This window comes from Malus domestica, chromosome 10, assembly GCF_042453785.1.
Source record: "Malus domestica chromosome 10, GDT2T_hap1".
NCBI lineage: Eukaryota > Viridiplantae > Streptophyta > Magnoliopsida > Rosales > Rosaceae > Malus > Malus domestica.
In genome coordinates, this window is record NC_091670.1 from 8713806 (window position 1) to 8732400 (window position 18595).

Genomic DNA, 18595 nt, shown 5'->3' on the forward strand with positions numbered 1-18595 from the left:
GGTATAGGCCCCAAAGCTTCTCATCCATTCATCCCCACAAAGCGATAACAGAAGAAAACTCTTGATATACAAACTTGAACGCCCATTACTACTGGTCCCTCCTCTCCCTCTCCCTCTCTCTCTCCCGCCACAGCCCGTACCTACGAGCTTCCCTCCAATGGCTTCCTCATCATTACTCACGCCCGCGCCTCTGTCCGTACAAGTTCACCGGTGCTCCTCTTCACATTCTCACTCCCACCAGGTTCCTTCCTGATACAATTCTTCTTTAATCTCCGTATATAGAAGCTAATGAAGCTCTGAGAAAATGTAGTACAAAAGATACATGAAAACTGACTTCTGAGTGTTTTTGGTAATTTTTGTTGTTTTTGGTAGTTTCTCTGTCAATATTTGATGACAGTTTGTGGGTTTTCTTTTTCTGTAATATTCTGAGTAGGTGCTTTGCTGCATTGGTTTAACAACGTCATTTCTCAAGAAATGGGATGTTGCGGGGATGTTGTGGAGGCCAAAGCCGTTCGGTTCGAACAATCATACGGATTGGAAGAAAAGGTAATTACTTTTTTCTTCTGGCTTTGAGTAATGATTTTCCTTTTCCTTTGGTTTTCCATCATTCCATTTCCATTTCCATTAGAACTTGCCATTACAAAACCTTCTTGCAAAGGATGTCCAATAATTTGTAGCACTTATGCGAAGATGTTCTAATTTTTCATTGTGGGACATTTGTGAGATGATAATTGATTTTACAATGTGGGACATTTGCAAGATGTTGATAATTGATAACCCGCCACACTTTGATATCTGATGTCCTCATCGTCACCACTGTAGAGATACCGGTTTAATAACCTGATATTAGCCCCTTCCTATCTTTGTGGTAGCTCTGGCATGTCTTTACAAGTAACAAAAATGGGGAAGAAAAAAAAAATCTGCCCTATCCCAAACCAAATATAATGGTCCTATGATACAACACCTGCAAGGAAAGGGTACTAAAGAGCTCATACTCTCTTTCTCTCTCTCACTTCAGAAATATGACACTGATGTGATATCTTTTAGGGGATCACTAGGTGGGTATGACAGTGTTCTGAAGGGAAGGAGCTTACATACATCCCCATTTTCGTACTCTATCTACTCTTGGTCTACTATTATTATATTAAGATAGAAAAAAAAAAAAAAAAAACCCAAGAGTTGTCATTTAGTTAGTTAAAATAATGATTCTTGCCTGTTGTTTTCTATTTTATATTCTTTATTGTTGTTTTTCAGTTGGAAAAAGTTGATTAGTATGGTCAGTTAAAGCCGTTAATAAATAATTGTTTGCCTTTTTATAAAGAAAGACAAAGAAAATCAAGAATGGTCATTTATTCATGTTAAGTATCAGAAAAGAAAAAGAGGATCAGGAATGGTCATCTAGCTAGAGGGACTCTGGAGGACTACTTTTACAAGTGTGTTCTATTTTCGGTTTTTTGGATTTTTCCCTTTTCTTTTCTCTTCAAATGTTATGTTGTGTGTTATTGGTTTATTGTTGGAAAGTTCATTTTCGTAGTCTATGTCTCTATATTCTAACATGTTTTGTTCCATTTTATGGTTCCCCTGTCCATGAATCTGGGTGATGGAGTTTACAATACTCAATAGTAAACTTGTGTGTTTCGATCTAATAAAACAGGAGAACTTTGATCTGTGTAGCAAATCAAGATGCTGAAGAAGCATTCAAAAAGACTGTAGAAGTGGATAGGCTGATAGACAAACTGAGGGATTCAAATCCAATTGAAGTACGTAGATGTCTGATTGACTTACTTCCACCAATTATTTCCTTTTTAGCAGCGAATTAAACTGATTTGGATTTGTTTACTTGATGTTGTCCTGTCTCTGGTAATGAGACTATAAACTAGTTACAGAAGTTATTCTATCATCATCTTAAGTAATACTAGTAGTAAAGAGTATTACTTTATCTGAAAATTTGAAGAGACATGGGCTGAGACCAAGTTAATATTATAATTTTAAATGCACAAATGGCAGTAGTAAGAACAGGTCTTTGTTTCAATTTGTTTCAAATTTTTAAGATTTGTCAGATAAGACGGTAAAGGCAATTCTTTCAATAGGCCTTTTCTGGTAGTGCCTGTGAAGGACTAGGGTATGTAATTAATGAATTGTTTATATATGATTATGATACGAAAAAAGTAATACCTGTGAATTCTAAAATATTTGAATTTCTTTGCAATAGAGTTTCTAGTTTTAATTTGATGTATGATAATATAAAGTTTCAATCATATGGAGCATGTGGGGGAAAGGGGGTTTTGGGATATGAGTTGTTTGATTAACTATGGATTTCTTTACTGCAGCTTTCATTGACTTCCACCCGTAAAGTTATCACTGAAATTCTTATTGCTGGTTATGATTTGTGAACAGCTTCAGAAGCTTGTTGTTCAAAATGTACTGGCTTTTAATGAGGGTTTTTGGATACGGCTTGCGGCAAGAACTGATACCTGTAAATCGGAGGATGATAAAGCACGGTTTTGAACTTGGTTAATTCTATTATTTTTTATGATATTTTTGTTTTTTGTCTGCCTCCTTTTCGAGTTTGTGAAAGAAGGCTTAATCTTTTCCGTTCTTTCAGAAAGACTACGAGGAGTTGGCAATATCTATTATGAGCATAGTGGATCGCCTTGTCCATAAGACTAATGTATCTCTCTCTCTCTCTCTCTCTCTCTCTCTCTCTCTCTCTCTCTCTCTCTCTACACCCCATAATTCAAGGGGGATTATTCTTGTTTTTGGTTCATGTTAAATTGTATTCCCGAGTGTTTCAAGTACAATACAAGTTTACATTCTAGTTTTCCTTTCCTTGTAGGAAAAGATAGATTCAGCTACTGATGTCCTCAAAGGGGTTCTGAAACCTGTAGTGGATGATGTAGAAGAAATTCGATGGCCCCCTAGAGATCCTGAAGCTCTTAAGTTAATGGAGAAAGTGAGTCTTTCTTTCTTCCGTTTTGTTTTAATTTATTGCAGTGTTTTTCTTTTGGGTCGGTACTCACTGTTGAATATATGCAATTTGGTTGGCAGAATTTGAATTTGTATTATTTTTTCATCCTTTTGTGTACCTTTGGAGTAAGTTTTTTTATCAACTTATTTTAGCTTTATTGTTACTTGCTTCTCTTGCATTACTGCTTTGGTTTGATAATGATTGTACAGATGTTTACACTTTTGCCATATGTAGAAGATGTTTTTGAGAACTAAACAAGCCTTCCTGCCTGTTTAAATTTGTCGTCTGCATTTTCTGAAATTGCTAATGTTAGGCCATTGATTTAGTTTCAAATCATGTTTCATCAATTCTATTGTGAATATAAAAAAGGCACGTGGGGTTGCATCTTGATATAAAAATCTTTGGCATCTCCATTTCACCTGGAATCAATTAGTTTCATTTTGTGCTGCAACTCTAACATGGTATTCCATGTCAAATTTTATTGGATTAATAAAATTGATCTACGTCTTTGGCTCTCTCTAGTCACACGTGAGGGGGCGTGTTGAAAATCGTAACCACCCCCGCCCCCCACCCCGCATTAGGTGTCTTAAACATCAATATGCAAAGTTGTGGATATCTCCACCGGTACCAAATTGGTTGGGAATTCAATGCTCCAACAAAAACAAATTGTAATTTGAAGTTGTTTTTTTTTTCTCTTCATTATATTGTTTGTTCAATTTGTTCATCTTTTTCCTTTTTGATCATCAGGAAATATTCCACAGGGAGCAAGAAGGGCAACTAGATGAAGGCTTTCTTGCAGAAGTTAATGCACAACTACGACAAGTGAGTATGTTTTAATACTTTAATTGCTACTGCCTGAGTATACTCTTCTTCAAACCGTAGGATCTTTCATCCTTGGAGTAGTAATGAGCTAGTATGTTCTCACCTTGCCCTCGAATTGTAGTTTCTTGACAATTTGGATTGTGGGTTTTTGCTTGCATTTTTATATTGCATAAGAAGTTATCTTCAGTATTTTCATACACATATTCTTCTTCTTCATCCGTTTTAACTTAAGTGATGCTACTAGAATATACTCAGCTCCACAGTGTTGTCCTTGATATCTTGTTTTCATGAACAATCTCTTCCATTTGATGCTTTAGACATGCTAATTTATAAAGTTCCATACAAAACTTCAGAATTCAAATTCATACCTATTTTGGAATTCTGCTTGGATGCTATGATTTTTTTTTTCTTGGTCATTTCATATATGATTCAATTTGTGATGTATTTTGTTAGTTATTTTCAGGCGAAAGGAGATGGGGATAAGCCAGGGTTTGAGGCTATGTTACAAAAGGTTTTGCAGCTCTATGCTTCTACTGTTCTATCTAAACGTAGCTATGCAAAGAAAGGTAATTACAATGGCCACATCGCCTTTGCACATGATATCATTTGCTGGATGCATAAAACCAAATAATATGTGTCATCTCATAAACATGCATTTTCAGTAGTATAATTTTTGGGTCTCTGTTTCCAATCCTATGCACGTTGTCCAAACAAAAAGAAAAGGAGGAGGGGGGAAGAGGGAAGGCTTAGAGCCGCCCCCGGGGGGGGACACTTTTGCAAAGGTGGCAAACCAAATTTTGCTATACATGATAGAACAATGTTTATATTTTTAATACCTTGCATTATGTACTGTGCTTGTTTTATCTCAGAGTTCGGATTTCTGAATAACAGTACTATTTGCAGGGGATGAAATTCTGAAGCCCGAGAAGCTTCTTGAAACCATAATCAAAGGTGTCTGCCATCATTTATAAAAGAAAAATTGTCATTATAATCTAAATTATCTCGCAGTGTATATAGTTGTTGAAAGCTTACTGGTTCTTAAGAAAGAGATTGTTCTCCTAACCTTCAGTGTTTACCATTGACTAGTATGTTTTCTGCAGTGGTAGTTACTTTATCTTTATGAATTTGTTGCATTATAAATTGATGGTGTTTCCTTGGCCTTGGAGAATCTGGTGTCTCTAGCTGTTGTCGTCTAAAGGAATATATTTAGGGATTTGCAACATATTTGTGACTCTAGTATGTTGAAGGAATATCCTGAATGTGGGATCATAATGTTGAAAGAAGTGATTGAGAATCCCGTATAATAGAGACATATAGGGCTTCAGTTAGGTTTCAAGGCCATTGAGGGCACCCAACGTTTGTTTTACCCTAATCATCTTACAAGGGTAATTGGAAGAATTAGCTGTTAGAGTTTTTAGTATTTGTGCTGGAATTTTGTCATCAATTATTTATACAATCGGTTGTCAGCTTAACTTATATATGCCTCAGAGCTGTGAACATGACTTTCTCTGTGCATTTTGATCATTTAAACTAAGCATGGGGAGGTTGGTTGACCTTTCTGTTAAATTTATAAACAGTTAACTCAGAAACTCTACTTATTTTGATCTCATGTCTGGTAGATCTGTCTCATTCATGGACATTTCATTTGTTGCAGCTCCTGAGGAAGAATGGAACAAGCTGCTGATCAATGGATTGACAATTGGCAAAGGGGAAGTTTCTCCGCAGGAACTCTATGCTGTCATTAAGAAAAGGGTTGAGCGGACTCTGATCCGAACAGTGAGAAACAACCTTGGTCTTTGGATAACCTGTCAACGTTTCAATTTCTATTATCCAGATGTTGATTGTTTTGCTTTTTGGTTCTTTTCTCTTCGTCAGGAGGGTGGTTCATACCAGCAGCGTATTCTTACGGAGTATTTGAATGGAATCCAATCCAGAGCGGAGCAAATTGTCCAAGTACTTCAGGGCAATCTGTAGTAGTACATGTTCATGATTTGAAAATATGAACTTGAAGATTGGGCATCACAAGGGATTACCGGTATGCTACATTCCCAAAGTTAAGACGAACGATTAAGTTAGATGTGAATACCATGTCAGGTAATGATCTAATGCATACATAATGGTCACAATACTTGTTCTACTAAGTATCTTTCTATGTTAAAGAAATTTTATCCAATTTAGCACTTTTTCTGTCTGGCAAGAATCCAATGAATACAATTACGAATGCTTTTATCATGAAATTTAACAGAATCAGACGGTAGATATGGTGCAATATATAATATCAACATATGTCCAGTTTAAAAATCTTTCTTTTTTACAATTTTGGAATCATCAAATTAGACCAAGTGCACTTGGAAAATACTCACTTTGTTGTCCAATTACACATACGGCTTACAAGTAATTTTCAAACCATTCACATTTTAAAATAATTAGAAACATCATGTCTTGACTTAAAAAGACTCCCACATTTAGGATCGCTATCAATATAAGATTGGTACAGTTTATAACATGAGAAGCTATGTTGTTCAAGTAGCAGATGAATTCTCAGATTGGTACAGTTGATAACATGAGAAGCTATGTTGTTCAAGTAGCAGATAAATTCTCAGATTGGTACCGTTTATAACATGAGAAGCTATGTTGTTCAAGTAGCAGATAAATTCTGAGATTGTTGTTATTTGCCCACAACCAGCACACTTGATCTTAGTCCATACCTTCAAATCTTTATAGGTTGTGTTGAAGCATAAAAAAGCAATAGGCCCAGACGATATACCAATCGAAGTGTGGAAACTTTTGGGAGAGACAGGTATAACATGGCTCACTGACCTTTTCAATAGGATTTTGAAAACGAAGAAGATGCCAAATGAGTGGCGAACGAGCACTTTGGTGCCTATCTACAAGAATAAGGGCGACGTACAAAATTGCATGAACTATAGGGGTATTAAGCTAATGAGTCATACAATGAAGCTCTGGGAGAGAGTCATTGAGCATAGATTGAGGCAAGAGACACGGGTTTCGGACAACCAATTCGGGTTCATGCCAGGGCGCTCAACCATGGAGGCAATCTATCTCTTACGAAGATTGATGGAAAGATATAGAGATGGGAAAAAGGATTTACACATGGTCTTTATAGATTTGGAAAAAGCGTATGATAGGGTCCCAAGAGACATTCTTTGGAGGATTTTAGAGAAGAAAGGAGTACGAGTAGCATATATCCAAGCTATAAAGGATATGTATGAAGGAGCAAAGACTGCCGTAAGAACTCATGAAGGACAAACCGAAAGCTTTCCCATAACTGTAGGATTACATCAAGGCTCATCCTTAAGTCCTTACCTTTTTGCGTTGGTAATGGATGAGTTAACAGGACATATTCAAGATGATATTCCTTGGTGTATGCTTTTCGCAGACGATATAGTGTTGATAGATGAAACTCAGGAAGGGGTAAATGCAAAGCTTAACCTTTGGAGAGAAGTGTTGGAATCTAAAGGTCTTCGCCTAAGCCGATCAAAGACAGAATATATGGAGTGCAAGTTCAGTGCAAATGGAGGCCAAAACGAGTTAGGGGTGAGGATCGGAGATCAAGAAATACCAAAGAGCGACCGTTTTCGTTACCTAGGATCTATCTTGCAAAAGAACGGAGAATTAAATGGAGATCTCAACCATAGAATACAAGCTGGATGGATGAAGTGGAAGAGTGCATCCGGCGTGTTATGTGACCGCCGTATGCCACTGAAGCTCAAGGGAAAATTTTATAGGACGGCAATAAGGTCGGCGATGCTGTATGGCACAGAATGTTGGGCGGTGAAACATCAACACGTACACAAAATGGGTGTAGCGGAGATGAGGATGCTTCGTTGGATGTGTGGGCACACGAGAAAGGATAAGATTAGGAATGAGGATATCCGGGGTAAAGTAGGAGTAGCCGAAATTGAAGGAAAGATGAGAGAAAATCGGTTACGGTGGTTTGGACATGTGCAAAGAAGGCCTACTGACGCTCCGATTAGAAGATGCGACTATGGGACAGAGGTTCAGGGCCGAAGGGGTAGAGGAAGACCTAGGAAAACTTTGGAAGAGACTCTAAGAAAAGACTTAGAGTACTTGGATCTAACGAAGGACATGACACAGGATCGAGCACAATGGCGTTCTAAGATTCATATAGCCGATCCCACTCAGTGACTTAGATTTTCCAAGTCTCCAACCGAGAAGTTTTCCTCACTCGGAAAATTAAGGGAACACTACCCCAACCTACATGCTCCACTTAGAAAGCTTCAACATACAAGCTTCAACAAAAGAAAATTCAAAGAACTTAGCGAATAAGGCTTTGGTGTTTTTAACACAGTACGTTGAAATGAAGGAAAGCTTATTTATTGATATCCCCAATAAGCTACAAATATGTACATATACATGAGTCAAAATAAACACACAAGAGGGAGCCTTCACAAAGGTTGCTTAGGAGAAGTCTCAGCAGTCGATAGAGCCCCAGAAAGAGAAGGCACCGGAGGGGGATCATTTGGAGCCTCAGTACTGGACAGAACCCTAGAAGGAGGAGGCATCAGAGGTTGATCATTTGGAGCTTCATTACGCGGTACAGCTCCAGAAGACGAAGGCAATAAATGCCTTTGGAACAAACCCACAAATCTCTGATGATCAAGTAAAACCTGACCATCAGTTTCCTTCATCTGGTCAAGCTTCCTCTTCATGTTTGTAGCATAATCATGTGCGAGCCGGTGCAACTGTTTATTCTCATGCTTGAGCCCTCTAATCTCCTGTTTGAGACTCATCACTTCAGCCGCCAATGATTCAACTTGGCGGGTTCGAGCAAATAGGCGTTGGGCCATATTAGACACAGAACCTGCACACTGAACACTGAGAGCCAGCGAATCCTTAACAGCTAACTCATCAGACCGTTTGGAAAGTAGTCTGTTATATTTGGGAGTGAGAAGGTTCCTGGACACCACCGCAGCGGTCATATCATTCTTCATCACGGAATCCCCAACGGTAAGAGGACCAGTAGGGGAGACGAAGGATGGGCGCCATATGTTGTCTGGAGAAGGCGGGGCTGCCTCTTCAACAAGGTTCAAGTCAAAACGACGGTCGGAGGGGCCAGACATTTTCAAAGGTGTTGAAGAGAGAAGAGGTCGGACAAATCAAGATCTTAGAAGTGCAAGAATGAAGCTTCTACTGGTGGAGATTCAAGTGTGCTTTGGAACTTAATGCCAGCCCCTATAAAAATCTGCACTCGACGGAGCTTCAGAAATCGAAGAGGCGCCTGCTCAGAAATCGAAGAGGCGTTTGCTTTCTCAAAAGCTGGGCTGCTTAGAGATCACGAGGGTTGATCTCAGAAATCGAAGAGGCGTTTGCTTTCTCAAAAGTTGGGCTGCTCAAAGACCACGAAGGCCGATCTCAGAAATCGAAGAGGCGCTCGCTTTCTCAAAAGCTGGGCTACCCAGAGACCATGAGGGCCGATCTCAGAAATCGAAGAGGCACCTACTTTTCCAGCCTTGTCAGCACCTGTCACACGCACACTCAGCTTTGCGGAAATTATGGGCATTCTGTCGAAGACTTCTGGGGAAGTAGAAAACACATGAATCTTACTGTTCAATCACCCACTTCCCACACGCAACAATAGCTCATGGGTACCACAGATAACTTTGCCAAAGTTCTCTGCCAAAGTTGAGCACGTGAAGCTTGCAGCTCCCACTACATCGCTCTGACCAAGAAGGGTAAAAGAATAGCAAAGAAACAGCACTAACAAAGTTTAGACCCATAAATTTTGAAGGTCTAGCTACCATATTATTACCCACAAGGGTAAAGGAACAGTACCACTACTGGATAATTGGAAAGTCCATGTGTGTCAACCTCTGTGCTTCGTGGCAAGGTAGACTAGCAAACATGCCCAACCTTTACTCACATTCGAGAAAACACTCCTAATAAGATTGCTTGCTCCAAAATCGAAGAGGCACCGTCCTCCGAATCTCGAGAGCCAGACTCCCAACATGACTACTTTCTTAAAAATCGAAGAGAGGGTAAAGGAACAGTACCATTGCTGGATAATTGGAAAGTCCCTGTGTGTCAACCTCTGTGCTTCGTGGCAAGGTAGACTAGCAAACATGCCCAACCTTTACTCACATTCGAGAAAACACTCCCAACAAGATTGCTTGCTCCAAAATCGAAGAGGCACCGCCCTCCGAATCTCGAGAGCCAGACTCCCAACATGATTACTTTCTCAAAAATCGAAGAGACTGCTCCCCGAATCTTCGAGAGCCAGACCCCCAGCATGATTGCTTTCTCAAAAATCGATGAGGCATCGTTCTCCGAATCAATCGAAGATGCGCTCGCTTTCTCAAAAGCTGGGCTGCTCAGAGACCACGAGGGCCGATCTCAGAAATCGAAGAGGCACCTACTTTTCTAGCCTTGTCAGCACCTGTCACACGCACACTCAGCTTTGCAGAAATTATGGGCATTCTGTCGAAGACTTCTGGTGAAGTAGAAAGCACATGAATCTTACTGTTCAATCACCCACTTCCCACACGCAACAATAGCTCATGGGTACCACAGATAACTTTGCCAAAGTTCTCTGCCAAAGTTGAGCACGTGAAGCTTGCAGCTCCCACTACATCGCTCTGACCAAGAAAGGTAAAAGAATAGCAAAGAAACAGCACTAACAAAGTTTAGACACATAAATTTTGAAGGTCTAGCTACCATATTATTACCCACAAGGGTAAAGGAACAGTACCACTGCTGGATAATTGGAAAGTCCCTGTGTGTCAACCTCTGTGCTTCGTGGCAAGGTAGACTAGCAAACATGCCCAACCTTTACTCACATTCGAGAAAACACTCCCAACAAGATTGCTTGCTCCAAAATCGAAGAGGTACCGTCCTCCGAATCTCGAGAGCCAGACTCCCAACATGACTACTTTCTCAAAATCGAAGAGAGGGTAAAGGAACAGTACCATTGCTGGATAATTGGAAAGTCCCTGTGTGTCAACCTTTGTGCTTCGTGGCAAGGTAGACTAGCAAACATGCCCAACCTTTACTCACATTCGAGACAACACTCCCAACAAGATTGCTTGCTCCAAAATCGAAGAGGCACCGCCCTCCGAATCTCGAGAGCCAGACTCCCAACATGATTACTTCCTCAAAAATCGAAGAGACACTGCTCTCCGAATCTCGAGAGCCAGACCCCCAGCATGATTGCTTTCTCAAAAATCGAAGAGGCATCGTTCTCCGAATCTCGAGAGCCAGATACCACAGACCACTTTTTTCAAAGTGCTATGACAGAGTTAAAACATGTGAAACTGGCAGCTCCCACTACCGTGCTATGACCAAGCAGGGTAAAGGAATAGCATTACTACTTGTTGTTAGGGAGACTCCTATATATGTCGACCTCCATCCCCAACGGACAGGCAGACCTGCAAAAATGCTCAACCCTTCATCATATCTGAGAGGGCACTCCCAACGAAGCCTTTCGAAATATTCAGCTTTCTTTCCCCCCGATAATACCTCTGCAAACAAGCTATACTAGAGCAAGAATATCTCATATCATCAGGGTTAAAAGCAAGAGTATCCCATATCATGCTTTTTCCCTGTCTTTTCCTTTGGCCTTGTTTTTACCTGCAAGACAAGGAGAAAGAGAGCAATCAGTCAGCACTTGGAATCAAGCTTCCAGCCAGGAACTGACTGCCTGGAACCCCTTACCTGATTACTTACCTGGCATTGCTCTCGAGTACTCATCTTCAACATCTTATGTTTCCAGGGAAGATTCCGCATCTGCTTGAGGAACAGATAGGGCAAGTGCGAAGGATACAAGGAAGCATGTGGAGACAAGCGTAACAGCACACGTGCCGATACATCCATTACTCTGTCAAAAGCAAAAGTATCCCATATCAGCAGGGTGGAACGTACTCTAGATTTGATGGACTTGTTTTGACCCTCAAATTCTTCAGTCGGCCTTATACTCTGGAGGAAACCAGAACACCCTTCAGCTCAGTTCAAGAATAAGCCTGTGGAAAGTTACTTCTTCAAAAGCAAAAGTATCTCATATCATCTCTTCTCATTTTTCTTCTCTTTATCCTTCATGCTGCTGCAAGATGGGGAGAAGGTGAACAATCAGTCGGAGCTCTGATTGCTTACCTTGTCTGTCACCTCTTTCAGCAGACCCCCTAGCTCGGCGACTTGGGGGACTCCTACTACATGGTTTGTATCGCGCTTGACCAAGCCTGAAACTACAAGTAAGCTTCAAGTGAAATTGATACATTACCTTGTGCATCTCCACCAGTTAAAGATACCACCCCTGGATGGAGGAAGAGTACTTCCAGAGAAGATGTCACATCTACCTATGAGACAGATAAGGCAAGTCAAGACGACACCACACTCCGATACTTAGAAGTTTCGTGATTACGAGATCATTCTCCCATAATATTTCCTAATGTCATTTGTAATAAATCATTCACTTGTACTCACTAAAGGAGAGCTTGAACCTATGTACTTGTGTAAACCCTTCACAATTAATGAGAACTCTTCTATTCCGTGGACGTAGCCAATCTGGGTGAACCACGTACATCTTGTGTTTGCTTTCCTATCTCTATCCATTTATATACTTATCCACACTAATGACCGGAGCAATCTAGCGAAGATCACAAAAAGCGACCGTTTTCGCTACCTAGGATCTATCTTGCAAGAGAACGGAGAATTAGATGGAGATCTCAACCATAGAATACGAGCTGGATGGATGAAGTGTAAGAGTGCATCCGGCGTGTTGTGTGACCGTCGTAGGCCACTGAAGCTCAAGGGAAAATTTTATAGGACGGCAATAAGGCCAGCGATGTTGTATGGCACAGAATGTTGGGCGGTGAAGCATCAACACGTACACAAAATGGGTGTAGCGGAGATGAGGATGCTTCGTGGGATGTGTGGGCACACGAGAAATGATAAGATTGGGAATGAGGATATCCGAGGTAAAGTAGGAGTAGCCGAAATTGTAGGAAAGATGAGAGAAAATCGGCTCCGGTGATTTGGACATGTGCAAAGAAGGCCGACTGACGCTCCGGTTCGAAGATGTGACTACGGGACAGAGGTTCAGGGCCGAAGGGGTAGAGGAAGACCTAGGAAAACTTTGGAAAAGACTCTAAGAAAAGACTTAGAGTACTTGGATCTAACGGAGGACATGACACAAAACCGAGCGCAATGGCGTTCTAGGATTCATATAGCCGACCCCACTTAGTGGGAAAAGGCTTTGTTGTTGTTGTTGTTGTTGTTGTTGTGCATTAAGTTTCACATTTGTAATGAATCCTACCACATTTAAACCTTTCTATATCGCATATATTGTACAAATGTTGTGATTAATGAAATCGAAGTAACAAACATTTACGAAGGAGGAATACAATCAGCCATGTTTGACTGAAAGATTGATAAAGGGTGTTGGGTGTGGTGGCTGGGATAGAAAGAAATATCACCTCATCGAGAGGTGATGGCCTTAGGCGATGGGGAGAAACGATGGCTATATGAGAGGGGGCAGGGGGAATGAATTGTGGCTCTATGGAAGCTTAGATCAAAATGCAATTTTGCTAAATATTTGTTTTGTAATAAGATTCGGGGACCAGTTATTCTGATCAAAACCCAAAAATTAAACACATTGCTTCTTATAATTCAATTTGATTTTCTCCAATATCTAAATTTGTTGCCCTTTTATGCTACAGTACATCGCATTCTTACCGTCGTGTTTTAACATGTCGAGAACCGCAGTTCTAATAACCCTACGTTATATACCTATTTAAAAGGATTTGTCACGGAAAAGGAATTAGCAGTTCCATGTAAATAATCGTGGTCATAAGAGAAAGAATGACAAATAATAAGCTTCACTCATTTTGAACTGGATAATTTGGGGTTTCCATAAAAGCTTCATTTGAATTGTACATGACTTGTTCTCTCTCTTTTTTTTAGCTGTTATTGACACTACCAAAGTCATTATGCACTCTTTTAGTGTTATTTTTCTCTTAAATTTTTCTATGGAAAGGGTGGATGTTAATTATTTTGGAGTGACTATAACAACATCGCTAATCCATTGCATACTTTAGAGGGGTGTATTGTATATAGACTTTGATGGACTTTGTTTAACTCCAAGCCTAAGTATAACTTGAGGCTATTTAGTACTACATTATAGTAGTATTACTCTCCACTTGTAAGTTAGAGGTCTTATATTTGATTCTCACCAAGGAGAATTCGACCCAAATTATATGACTAACCCATTGAGAGGCTTAATCTACTTCCTAACCTCTTATTGTGGATAATAAAAGTATAGTAGTATTTCTCTTTACTTTTAGAAGGACCTTAAATCGCTTGGAGTTCTCGTACGTTCATGGCATTGGTCCGTCCCCTGGCAAATAATTGGCTAGGAAGCAAATGTTAGGATTTGCAGAAGTTGGGGGCATAGGAGAGGGAGAGATTTTTTTGTGAAATTAGAACACGGTATGATACACCATATGTCATTATACAACTGGAGAGACACTTGAGAAAAAAAAAGTTCCTCTAATTATATGTTCGGGCAGGAGATCTGGGTCTGGTCCCTCGCACAACTCCCTGAGGAGGTGGCACGTTCTTGCCTGTTAGGCAAGTTCTTGCTGCTTGGTGTGCTGCAATATAAGATGGTAGTTAGTTTAAAAGGTGCCTTTATGGGGCTTTTGGTGTAGGCCTTGAGGCTCGCAAATCAAAGCTAACAAGGGATTGAGCGTGCCACTGTTATCTTTATATTGTAGATTGTTGTATATAAGTGAATTAAGTTGATCACTTGAGCCCTAAGTTACTCAAACTTCTTGGTTATCAAATGGTTGTCATAGATGGGTTAAGTCTGCATTAGGTTCTTTCTCTTGCCTTGTAAACAAGGATTTTTAGTTCACGATCATGTATGCCCAAAACGGAGGGAGTTCAAGGCCCTTTCAACCACTTCCTTAATCAAAGTTTACTTTAATGAAAACTGGTTTTATTAACTTAATTGGATCTAGTTGCAGATGAAACTTTTAAGTAGAAAACAGGTGAAAATGACTTAAATACATAAGGGAACATGCATTAAACGATAGATCTACTACAGATAAGTACAAACAAAAGAGGCTCAGGCAAGATTTAACCTTGTTAGGCAAGGTTGAACTTCTTGCAGCCACTTCTCTTTGTGTTTACAGAGATTCATATGATAAGGTGGATGGAAAGTAAATAGGTTTTACTCGAGGAAATTCATATTACAAACGAAGGGAAGGTAACAAAGCGTTTAAACTAGACCAAAGATGGTTTTTCCTAAGGGAGACAGTTAAAAGTAACTGAGTCTGAACAAGTTTCAGCTTTCTGGGTACGAACTGGCTTGAGAGTAGAGTTTGTATATCTTTTGATTGGTTGGTTGAGTGTGTTTGTCTCTGGTGTCTCTTTCTCCTTTTATAGACAATTTGGCCCGACCCTTCTTTCCTTGCCTTTAACTGATATCTTTTGGAAGGCAGTGAGTTATCATCTATTTACTTGTCAAGCCATTAGAATTTGCTTTTTGGCTGGTGGTGAGTTGGTCTCTGTCACCCATCACTTCAATCATAGGCATGTGGCCTATGCCTTGGCTGAAATGGCTTCAATTTGCTTTGGGCCTATCGACTAGGTTTCGGGTAGGCTTCCATTTGCTTTGGAGTCCTTAGGCTTCATTATCATAAAGCCCAATGTTGAATATTAACCCAAACAGAGCCTACTCGAATTTGCATTAAAACTTTGGTCAAATTGGATCTTTCGTTGTTGAATAAAAAATTTGCGAGTATTGGTTGATGAACTTATCGTAGCATGGAGCAATGAATTTCTTGGGGTAACTTTCTTAAAACTTCTGTCCAAAATAAAAGATTTTATGGGGCAAATAATGAACAAAAGTTTAAAAGACCATTTTATAAGTAGTGATAAGTACAGAGACTATTATCCATTTTTTTTGTCTGAATAATAGATGATTTATTAAAAGATAATACAAAGGGATAGCCAAAAAATGCCAAACCAAAACCCAACGTGAATATTGGAAGTAAAAACTATATCTTACGTAAGATACGCTGTCCGACAGATATCACGGGAAAAACAAACAAAAAGAACCTCTATAAAATAATCTTCCTAAAAAAATCGTATGAGATAAAACTTCGAGATAGGAAAAAGAGTATCACAATCACACAAACTAAAGATAAGTAGTAACCCATAGCCTCTTCCATCCACATTCCACATCCCTGCTTACTATCAGATCCATATCACCTACAAAACAAATAAATAAATAAAACTAGAAATTAAAGGAAGTGGAGATAAGCAGATGTTAGGAGAAAATTAAAAATTCTTCAACTTCTAATTCGTGAACTAAAATTCTTGAGCGAAAATTCAGTGATTAGTGCTTCAATTTTTAAGTAACCCTTGGTTATAATTTAGTTAGCGTAATGCTAGGCCAAAAACTGATAGACTAAATTCAATTTGGTTAAACAAGTGATCATTTACCATAGTGGTGAAAAGATATTGAGTTCTTCTGTTGGTTAAAAGTTTAGTTTCAAAAATTAGTTTATTGGTTTCAAAAATTAGTTTAAGTAGCATATTTATTTAGTTTTTAAAAAAAGTTTTCTGTGGTATGACACGTGGAAGATGCCCATTAGGGGGATTCACGTGCACCAATGGAACGTGATGACTTGTACGCGGGGACACACCATCCTCTCCGTGCACCTGAGATTCCTGGAGAGCCCAGCCTTTTGTATAAAAACTCAACTGACTGTTCCAATCCCATATAATTCATTTCAAAATTCAGAAGAAAAGGGAAAGAAAAGCACCAGGCGGAAATGGATTTGGGAAAAATTTCAAGGGCAAACTCCATGGACGAAGAATTCGAATTCTTGGAAATTGAAGACGGAGAAGAACTCTTGGGTCTCACACACTGGGAATTCATCGACGCCTCCGACGCCGACTCAGAGGAAAACCACCACCACCACTGCTCCGACTCCGAACAAACGGATAAAGACGAAGAAGCAAATCGGTTCGATAGGCTTATCATCGGGCCCGCTTCATTTTCCCCTTCGATCCCTCCGCCGGTGGCCGATCCGATCCCCGCCCAACGTCGTCGCCGCCCCCATCTCGTCCGATTTGTGGATGTGGGTCTCAATCTCAAACTCCGTAGCGATTGGGACGACGGCAGCGATGAGGATGAGGGTCATGGTGAGGAGGAGGAGGAGGAGGAGGATGGGTATGGATTAGACGACGAGCTGGTGCCGTGGTCGGTGAGCGACAAGTTCGGGCGGCAGAGGATGAGGAAATTGGGGAAGAGGATGATTCCGAAGACGAACAATTCGAAGCGGTCTCCGTACATGGTTGCGAGGCCTGGCTGCGTTCGCGGGAAGCATGGCCTGGGATTGAAGCATATTTACTGACAAAGATTGGAGCTTTGGAGATTTGGGTATCTTTTTATAACTGGGATTAGATGTATTTAATTTAATATGTTAATTTGGTAAATATGGGGGGTTTGGTTTTATGTTGATTCTGTGTCTCTGTCCGACTTATGATGTTTCATCATCATTTAAGAATATAATATATTTTGTTGATGACGTTACTGTCTGTCTATGTTTTGTTATTTGTTCTACATTGGTTCTTTGTCTCTGTGCTTTGTCTTTTTTATGTTTTTCTGGAACTGGTTTGGTTGAGGTTAAAGTTTTGCCTGCTTGTGATGGATGTTGAGGTAATTAGGGAAGGGAAATGGAAATTTTGAAGGGCAACTATTTGGAATTGGGGTCCATTTGTGATGCAATTGCTGCCTTACATTTGATCAGTCTGATAGTTGATGAATATATCCGTTCCTACTCCGGAGCACCTTAGAATTTTCGATCCTCGACTTTACTCTATGATTTATGATTGAATTCTGATTTTCTTTTTCGTAGAATTTTGAAGTTTTGTTGGATTAGATTGATGTAGTTGTCCCTTCATCTTTGGCTTTAGAATTAATCAGAAAGAATACTGCGCCTTGAAGAATACTTCAGATGAAATTGCAAGTTTTCCCTTCATCTGTGATACGAGTGTCTAAGCTGTTAGATTTTGATTTCCACAAGTGCTAGATCTTCTATTTTTAATTTCAGCATCACACATTGTTACGTACCAGTGAAGGAAACTTGCAATAGTTGGCATTCCCCTTTGTACATTTGTGAATTCAGGCTACCAGTCATCAACATTTCTGGAATTTATGGTTCCATGTCCACATAGCAGTACAAGGAAATCCAAGTGTCAAATGCAAATTATCGTACATTATCAAGTGCATTTATGTTCCTTCTACAGGCTAGAGGACTGCGTTCCTCCTCTGCATCCAAGTTCAAATCCTGCATTTCGTATTACAATAGATTAAGATATCGCTACAATCTACACCATTCACCAGTTTTTTGTTTTGCTTGGTTTATCCTTTTGTTTTAACGGGAAATTCTTTGTCGCACATTTTTCTTCATGAAATCCAATACTTTTTCAAGACCAGTGAAGCTTGTTGGGCCTTTGAAGGATGCTTATTTATGATCAATTCCGGAAGCTGTATTGTTGCTCGTTCGATACCCAAACATGCCCTTACATGTTTTGGACTAGTTTCAGAGGATGGCCTTTTGTGGTTAAATTCATGATAATGATTTAAAGCCCCAACCAACCAAAGCATCACTTTTATCGAAAGTAAAAGTCGTCTTTCTTGAAAATCTCGCATCGATAAAACAAAAAGAAAATTAATGAAAAGGGTTTAAAAACTTTGAATTTTAACCTAACAATTTACTGACCTCAATTCAATCTTCCAATCTTTGGTGTCTTGCT

General features: G+C 39.8%; 2 protein-coding genes across 4 annotated transcripts; both read left to right on the top strand.

The window, feature by feature from the left end:
* Window positions 1-6027, top strand: LOC103445120 (uncharacterized). 3 transcript variants are annotated; one of them, XM_029109555.2, is made up of 11 exons: window positions 1-241; window positions 434-546; window positions 1675-1760; window positions 2398-2496; window positions 2606-2671; window positions 2837-2953; window positions 3716-3790; window positions 4254-4356; window positions 4694-4741; window positions 5445-5566; window positions 5666-6027. In XM_029109555.2, the coding sequence occupies exons 2-11, from the start codon at window positions 480-482 to the stop codon at window positions 5762-5764; spliced, it is 882 nt and encodes a 293-aa protein (XP_028965388.1). In that variant the 5' UTR covers window positions 1-241; window positions 434-479; the 3' UTR covers window positions 5765-6027. The 3 variants fall into 3 exon arrangements, with proteins under 3 accessions (XP_028965388.1, XP_008382322.1, XP_008382323.1); XM_008384100.4 differs by having other exon boundaries at window positions 8-241; window positions 1655-1760; XM_008384101.4 differs by lacking the exon at window positions 4694-4741 and having other exon boundaries at window positions 41-241; window positions 1655-1760.
* A 10445-nt stretch (window positions 6028-16472) lies between these two features.
* LOC114827545 (uncharacterized) lies at window positions 16473-17369 on the top strand. Its single transcript, XM_029109556.2, has one exon. It carries the CDS (start codon window positions 16606-16608, stop codon window positions 17188-17190), a length of 585 nt encoding a protein of 194 aa, XP_028965389.1. The 5' UTR covers window positions 16473-16605; the 3' UTR covers window positions 17191-17369.
* Window positions 17370-18595: the final 1226 nt, after the last annotated feature.